The sequence below is a fragment of the Carassius auratus genome, chromosome 31, assembly GCF_003368295.1.
Source record: "Carassius auratus strain Wakin chromosome 31, ASM336829v1, whole genome shotgun sequence".
NCBI classification, from domain to species: domain Eukaryota; kingdom Metazoa; phylum Chordata; class Actinopteri; order Cypriniformes; family Cyprinidae; genus Carassius; species Carassius auratus.
Window position 1 is genome coordinate 27967652 of NC_039273.1, and position 8561 is coordinate 27976212.

Genomic DNA, 8561 nt, shown 5'->3' on the forward strand with positions numbered 1-8561 from the left:
AATATTGCAGTTCACTGTCTCCTAATTATAGTCTTTCTCTCAGTGTTCTCCAATTACAGCATAATGTCCCTTGCTGTGTCACTCTCAACCTGATCTAAAACATTTTTACACCAAATTACACCCACCATCCAACCAAATTATATTAAGTAAATGAGGACATTTCAGCATATTTATTTGTTTATTTAATTATCGGTTTCACAGCCTCTCAAAATAATGCTTAAACAAAAATGTCCTCTAAAATTGGTATCTATGCAGCAAATGCACAGCATTATGAGCTAATGGACCGTGTCGGTGGGTCAAGCTGACAGACAGACGGCTAGACAGCATTGATCAGCCGCCTTATCAAAAATAACAAAATGTTTGGATTTGTGCGACTGGACAACTGTTGATGGCAAATTCATAAGTTCACATAGCCAACAATATCATGGAACATATATTGGATAACATGATCACAAGTTAATCCATAGGTATGTGAGGGGATTAGAAAAATGTATAGGAGCACCTACTGTTACAGGGGTTAATTTAATTTGTGCAGCAAAAAAAAAAAAAAAAAAAACCCACCAAGGTTGTATATCGGTGTAGAGTAGTATAAGTTGTGTTTAGTATTGTTTTAGTACAAGCTCTCAGTGAAACGGTTAGCTTGTCAGACTTCTAAAAAGGCCAAATCATGATCGTCTAACAGCCCAGTTTGTTGGTGATTTAAGAACAACAGTCTTTTTGATTATGATCACATTCATAAAGTATGGCAAGAATTCATTGAAGGTGGCGGCGAAAACTGAAAGTGAATGATAGGGACAATCAAAAACTTAGAAGGACTGTGTCCATACAAAATAATTATCGCAGCAAAAGGGACAGCAAACCTCTTTTTTTTTTTATCCTGGATACTCTGTTCCCATGAAAACCGACCACAAGAGAACTTCACAAAGCCAACATCCATGAAAGAGCTGGAGCTGCTAAAACTTTTTCCACAGACACCGTTGCTAAAATGAATATGGTGTCGTGATCATGTCAAGGGTCCCGTTTTGGCCGGGAAAATCACGTATTTTACCCTTCTTTCCCGCCGTCCTCCCGTATTAGTATTTTCCCGTAAATCTCCCGTATTTTAATTTTAATTTTTATTTTAACCTGCGTTATTAATAAAATAATAATTACAAAAAAAAACATTCGCAATCTGAGCTCTGTCACTAGTCTCGCGATAACGCAAGGGGTGTGTGAGGTCAGATGACATGAGTTATAACGCAGGAAAAACAACAACAACAAAATAAAAAACTGAAACGGATGATGGATGCTACGATAGAGAGTGAAGGCACACCTGCCAAAAAACCAAAACCCATGTGTAAATACCGTGATAAATGGGACAGCCAATTTACTTTTTTAAAGAATGCAAAGTCTGCAACAAATTTGTACAACAATGTAAAATTAACAGAAAATATGCAAATAAGCCTTTAAATAAATGCTCTTCATATATACCCTTTTGTGTTTTCATTTGGGCAATAACACCTGTCTTAAAATGTAAGGGATACTGGAGCTTTGTTGGGGTGGTGGGACTGCTTGCAGTGGGCGCCGGAAAATTTCCCTTATTTTCAAATCCAAAACTTGACAGGTATGAGTTGGAGTACCTAGATGAACTTGATCTTGCTAATTAATTACTGACCCAATAAAATATGAACATTGTGACAAGACACAAACCAAACAGGATAACCCAAGATCCTGTAGATTAAAGAATAAACTTGTAAACAGGCCCTGTGTATGTTGAGAAGAGTAAATCCACAATACACGAGTGACCTCTAGTGGTTACATCATATATTTACACGATACATAACAATTGACATTTGTCCCTTTAATATTTCTTTTTGTCTATATATGATAAAATAATATTTTATTTGACATACTGTACGAATAAAAAATTAATGAATTAATATATTTTTGAATTGGTCAAACGTGCGTGACTAAAACCACTATGTATCGTTTCGTACAAAATTCTGCTTCACACTCCAGTCCAGTTGGTGGCGGTGATACACCATAAATTGGCTTGTTAACCGCCATTAAATCGTACAAGAAGAAGAATTGGAATCGGGCATGTCTAGTGACGTCATATTCAAACGCCATCACATATGAGTCTGTTTTGCTAGCGTTTAACAGTAACAGCTAACAGTAGACGTGTTTTCACAATAGTTGTGAGCTGAGATGGTGCTAGAAAGTGTCGTGTAATGATAAGAGGACGCTACATGCGTCGACACCATGGTCGACACACGAATGGTAACAATGTCAGATTAGGAGTTTCTCCAAAGTAAGTTCATGTTTGAATTGTGAGATTTGCTTGTGCTGCTGACTGTATTAAAGAAAACAACATGATAATATTATCTGTTTTAATATTTGTTTATTATCCTACAACACAATTAAGGAGGATTTTAATACAAAAAAAATTCATTGTTACTTATTTTATTGAAACATTCTGATGTATTTAATCATTTCTATATATATATTTTTTTTTACATTTAATAATATTACTATAGAAACCACTGATAAACGCATTAATTACTCATCACTTCCATACTTAGTTTCTAAATAACAGTAGCATATGGGGGAAAATAGTTGCATATATACATTTATAAACTCTAACTGCGATTTAAACATAAAAAAGTCTAAATGGACATTTCCAATGATTGTACAGTATTTCAGTTCACTATAGTTCATGATTACTGATATTTACTCTTTACTCTTTCAGTCATCCCATGTTCGGCCGTTACCTGAGCACAGTGGGCTTTCCGCCAGCTCAGACCGTTTATTACAACTGGAGACACTGTTATCAGCCTGGTCATTTAAGGTGGACACAACCATCACACCTGCAGCATCGCTTGTCCTCCTTCAGCACTGTTAGACATCTCTCCAGTAGGACCCCGCGACCTCCGGATCCATACAGCTGGAGCTCCTGGAGGCAAACTGGAATAATGGCACACACTCAACCCAGACGAGGCCTTCAACTTTCTGCAGGTCGGATGGACCACTCTAATAGTGAGCCACCAAAAAAAAGAAAGAGGAGCTCAGACAGGAGGCAGGCAGGGAAAGAATATCAGTACTCACCTGAGCGTTCACCTCCAAAAGGCAGCAGGATTCCAAAAGGAAGTCCTCAATGGCTTCACAATGAAACCTGCACTCCAGTTCCTCCAGGAAAATTTCCATCAAGCCCAAAGGAGTATCCATCTACGCCAGGTGAATGAATTAAAATCTAATTTGAATTTATATCGATGTATTGTTATTGTTGCTAATGTAGTTGTCCATAAAAAGCCAAATCTTTTCACTTCCACAGAGTTAAAGAGACATTGGGAGGATCTTTCTCACCTTTGTACTGCTGTACCATATGTGAATGGAGGGAGACAAAAATGGCCATTTGACTTTTCCGTGATGTCCTACAATATCCTATCACAAGATCTGCTCTGTGATAACACGTACCTTTACAGACATTGTCATCCTCCAGTTCTGGATTGGCGCCATAGGTATCCAAACATCATCAAAGAGCTGGAACAGCACAGTGCTGATGTAAGTGAATGAACCATTTGTGAATTAATTGCATAACAGCATTCATTTTAGGTTTGTTATTTATCGGTTATGTTCAGTGGACAGGAATGGATGATTTCCTTAAATATCTGCAGTATAATTTTGTCATTAGATAATGTGCCTGCAGGAGGTGCAAGAGGACCACTATACGCAACAAATCAAACCCTCACTAGAATCTTTAGGTACTTTACTTCCTTGATGTCTCTTACTCTCTTTAGGTGTTTTAAGTTTTGTCCGATGTTATATATATTATTCAGAATATTTTTTTTAAATATACACTACTGTACAAAAGTTTGTTTTTTATTTGATAAAAAATACAGTAAAACTGAAAATATTGTGAAATATTACAATTTAAAAAATTGTTTTAATGTAATTTAGTCCAATGATGGTGAAGCTGATTTTTTTTAGAAATGTAATGCTTCCTTGCTGAATAAAATAATTTATAAATTAAAAAATAAATATGACTTTATTGTAATGGGAAAAAAATCATTAGATTGTAAAATAAAATTCAATATAAAAGCATTTTCACAGTTGGACATTTAAAACATACTGTATTTATGAAACAATAAATAGCACTTAATTTTTAATGTGGTGATCTTTTGCCCTTAAAACAGGCTACCATTGTGAATACAAACGGCGAACGGGACTGAAGCCTGATGGATGTGCTGTGGTCTTTAGACGTGAGCGCTTCTCTTTAGTCTCCTGTCACCCTGTAGAGTATTTCCAGCGTGGCATCCCTCTACTGGACCGTGATAATGTGGGCCTGATTGTGCTGCTGCAACCCATTGACCCCCATTGCTCCCTCACCAACATCTGTGTGGCCAACACACATTTACTGTACAACCCTAGACGAGGGGACATTAAACTGGCCCAGCTAGCTATGCTGCTGGCAGAGATAAGCCGGGTGGCCCAGTTAGCTGACAGCAAAGTTTGTCCTGTTCTGCTCTGTGGGGATTTTAACTCTGTTCCTTGGTCACCCCTGTATCAGTTTATTAGGGACAGCAGACTGGAATATGATGGCTTAACTATTGGGAAGGTAGAGAATTTTGCAACATTTCCTCGCTCAAATTTATTTCTGACAGTTTTGGCCTCTTTTAAATTGTCTGGCTTGTTGACTTTGCAGGTGTCCGGACAGGAGGAGAACCCAAGGGGGCAGCGCATTCTAAGTGTGCCAGTTTGGCCCAGAAGTCTGGGCATCTCTCAGCAGTGCCAGTATGAAAGTCAAACAACAGGTCACTTTTCAGCCCTAATTACAGTGGGTATAGAAAAGAATCACCCCCATTTAAAATAATCACATGTTGTTGCTCTGCAGCCTGAAATGAAGACCGTTTTTGTTTTATCCAGCTGTTTTAATCAGTGCTTACAACAGTCAAGTGAAAGATATACCACCAACATGTCAGAAATAAATAAATAAAAACAACGAATCACTAAGTTGGAAAAAGGATCACCCCCTCCTAAAAATTATTTGTGAACTCAATCAGGTGTAGCTAATCACCTTCTCAATGGCACACAAAGCCATTTGACTTTCAGCTGTAATCAGCTGTGGTCATTTTGATTATCTCAACATGAAATCTACCAGCATTTCAGTCCTTGGTAGTGCAACTGAAGCAAACAATCAGTTATGAGTCGCCCCATCAAATGATCTCCGGGATAAATTAGTGAAAAGGCACAAATCAGGATTTGGATTAAAAAAAAAACTCAAACACTTTATCAATGCCTAGAAGCACAGTGAAGTCTATTATTCCACCCTTAATACCCATGGCTGAAGTGCCCTTGAGCAAGGCACTGAACCCCCAGTTACCATACTTGGCAAATGTCACACTCCAAACTGGATGAAATTGCCTATAGTAACTCTGAAGCAGTTGCAGGAATTCACGACAATGAGTGGTCATTGTGTGCATGTGAAAACAATATCACAAATTCTCCTTAAATGTGGCTTGTATGGGAGGGTTGCAAAGGAAAAAGCCACTCCTCAAGAAAGGCCACATGCAGTCATGACTGAGCTCTGCCAAAACGCACTTTGAACACTTCAAAAGGCTTCAACTCCAAATGATGTCTGATGGAAATTCAATACAGCTCACCATCCAGATAGCAGCATTCCTACAGTAAAGCATGGAGGTTGTAATAACCTGTTATTGGATGTTTCTCTGTAGCAGCAACTGGAGCACTAGTCAGGATAGAAGGAAAAATGGATGGCAAAATACTGTCAAATTCTGGAGAAAAATCTGCTGCCAGAAAGTTTTCAGTGGGAAGAAGGTTTACATTGCAATGACCCAAAGCAAACAGCCAAACTGACCACACAGTGGTTAAAGGAGAAAAAGGCGAATGTTATTGCATGTCCTATAGTCAGAGCCCCCTGGAAATCTGTGGAATGACTTGGAGACTGCAGTCCACAAATGATCACCATCAAATGTAAATGAACTTGAGCAGCTCTGCAAAGAAGAGTGGGCAAATATTGTAAAGTCTAGAGATGCAAAGTTAGTAGAGACAAATCCCAACAGACTGAAGGCTACAATTAAAATAAAAGGTGGTCCTTTTCACTTAAATGTTTTAAATTCCGCAGAGTAAATACAGCTGGATAAAACAAGAACTTTGTCCATCTTCAATTCAGGCAGCAAGGAAACAAAATGTGTTTATTTTAGGGGGGGGGGGGTATTTAGATAATAAATTGGATAATAAATGGACAGGAACATTTATAAACTTTAACTATGTTGAAATATTAAGTAGTTTTATAAATGCTCACTTTTGATCAATTTAATGCATCCTTGCTGAATTAAAAAAAAAAAAAAATCTTAGTGGCTCAAACTTTTGAATAGTTGTGCATGTTAACCATTATGGAAACTTTTTCTTTTTGCCTCCTCTGCTATAAACAGTTACAGCAACTTTGAAATTTATGAATGCCATTAGATTTAAAATCTCAAACCAAGTGGCATCTGAAAATACAGTCCTTTTCTCAATTTATTTCGTATTTAGTCATTTTACGAAATTTCATCTTGAAATGTAGTAATATTAATTTCAACAGGGACAGTACAAGTTTAAATGTAATTCTGGAACAAATTTGAAAATTGTATGCAACTACTAACATTTGATTTGAAATCTTTCCACAGATTCTGATTTGAGGGATTTGGAGCAGCCAAAACCAGATGGGTAAATATATGATAAATAATCCATGTCTCTATAGTGTCTTAATTTTTGTATAACACCACCACATTGATAAAAGTATTAAGTAAAGTTTCTGTAGATCTTTTGTGTTCCTTGTTTTTACATTTATTTAAAAGTGTGTGTGTTTGTGTGTGCACTGGGATGAGTTCAAAACAGAGCACAAATTCAGTGTGGGTAACCATACTTGGCCACAGGTCACTCACTTCACACACTCATTCACTGACATTATATTGAGCCATACAAATCTTAATACCCCAGGTTTCCTTTAATTCTAACAGTGTTATTCGTCTCTCATGCGATCTGTCTGTAGTTTTACCAAGGCCAGCATTGAGCACTGTTTGAACCTGACCTCTGCGTACTCCCACTACCTGAAAGAGAGCGGTCAACCTGAGATCACCACATGTCACTCGCGGACAGCCATCACAGTTGATTACATCTTCTACTCCGCAGCTCTGGGGGATGTGATGGTTCAAGCAGGTTCGACCATTACATTACTAGTCTCTTTTAAATTTCTTGAAAATACTCTGGAAGAGTTGTTGTGTAATGTAGCATTTCATAAAAATAAAAAAATTCTGATTATTTCTTTCTGCAGCTATTGTGGTTGCTGTCAACACATAAACACGTATTTGCATAAAAGAAACAGTTCCTTAAAAATGGAAATTTGATGAAAAAGTACTTCACCTGCAGCCCATCCAAGATGTATATGAGTTTGTTTCATCATCAGAAATGTAGCATTACTTCATTTATTCAGATATGGTAAACTCATCTACATCTTTGATGGTCTGAGGGTGAGTACATTTTCTTCAGATTTTAATTTTTGGGTGAACTATTCCTTTAAGTACCCTCAAAGTAGAAGCTGATGCCGCTAGACTATCAATGTATGTGTTACATCACTGCTCCTGTAAAAATGTGACTTGTGATTCTGCAGTTTGCTGCAGTGCAGTACATTCAACAGCAAAATTACTGCTGCTGCTGGTTACCATGGCACAGTTTTTTTCTTCGTTTACCCAGAATGCAGTGTGCCACCAGAGAAGGGTCTGCAGCTCCTGGGCAGGTTATCCTTGGTAGGAGAAGATGAACTTCAGAAGGTTAATGGTCTTCCCAACCAGCACAACTCTTCTGACCACCTGCCGCTTTTGACACGTTTCCGTCTGCACCCTCAAACAGAACAAAAGCATTTGCGAGTATCATAAAGCCTTTTATATGTTTGTAGCCAGAGATGGAATATTTTTCTAACAAACTCAAACTCAAAAAAAAAAAAAAAAGTTCTCATGTTTGTTTCACACCAGCAAAAAATGACATGACTCACAGATTCTTTTGAGATGGTCTATAACGCACTTGAAGCAGAAGTGGATTAACTTGTCCGAAAGTTATAACTTATGTACCAGACATACAAACTGTAATCAATAAATTAGGGTTTTTGTATTATGAAAAATGGCATGTCATTTGAAGATTTTAATTTTCTTTCCAGGCTTTTTTTTTATTATTATTTTTTTTTTAATTTTAAAGATTATTTTAAGAAGGTGAAAAAAATAAATTATTTTATCTTCAAGCAGTTATTTGTGTAGTATTTTATTGTGTTGCTCTTTATTTAGCAAAAAATGTACAGTGAGGTCATTAAAGCAAAAGGGCAACATGCTGAATACAGCGAAATTCTGAAATTCATGTCTTTCCAAATTCTTATGCAAGTTTGAAAAGTAAGATAGGAGCATTTTACTAATGGTAATGCAGTGTTATTTTAGTATCTGATTTTATTATCTTTTTATCATTTTAAAGTAATTTTTATTTTATCTCTGTTTTCATTTTGATTTTAAAGCTTTAGTAATTTCGTTTTTTTTTTT

General features: G+C 36.8%; 1 protein-coding gene across 2 annotated transcripts; it reads left to right on the forward strand.

Annotated features, from left to right (window-relative positions):
* The first annotated feature begins 2076 nt into the window (after positions 1 to 2076).
* Positions 2077 to 7966, forward strand: LOC113051045 (protein angel homolog 2-like). Of its 2 annotated transcripts, none has more exons than XM_026214659.1 (9): positions 2077 to 2290; positions 2729 to 3213; positions 3311 to 3540; positions 3671 to 3740; positions 4173 to 4594; positions 4682 to 4790; positions 6666 to 6705; positions 7031 to 7197; positions 7711 to 7966. In XM_026214659.1, exons 1-9 carry the CDS (start codon positions 2211 to 2213, stop codon positions 7911 to 7913), a joined length of 1806 nt encoding a protein of 601 aa, XP_026070444.1. In that variant the 5' UTR covers positions 2077 to 2210; the 3' UTR covers positions 7914 to 7966. The 2 variants fall into 2 exon arrangements, with proteins under 2 accessions (XP_026070444.1, XP_026070445.1); XM_026214660.1 differs by having other exon boundaries at positions 2078 to 2290; positions 7732 to 7966.
* Positions 7967 to 8561: the final 595 nt, after the last annotated feature.

Excerpts from the sequence above, each read along its gene's own strand:
- LOC113051045 (XM_026214659.1), top strand. The coding sequence starts at position 2,211 with ATGATAAGAGGACGCTACATGCGTCGACACCATGGTCGACACACGAAT. Across the intron at positions 3,741-4,172 it reads ACCCTCACTAGAATCTTTAG|GCTACCATTGTGAATACAAA; the intron begins GTACTTTACTTC and ends CCCTTAAAACAG. Across the intron at positions 7,198-7,710 it reads GGATGTGATGGTTCAAGCAG|TTTTTTTCTTCGTTTACCCA; the intron begins GTTCGACCATTA and ends ACCATGGCACAG.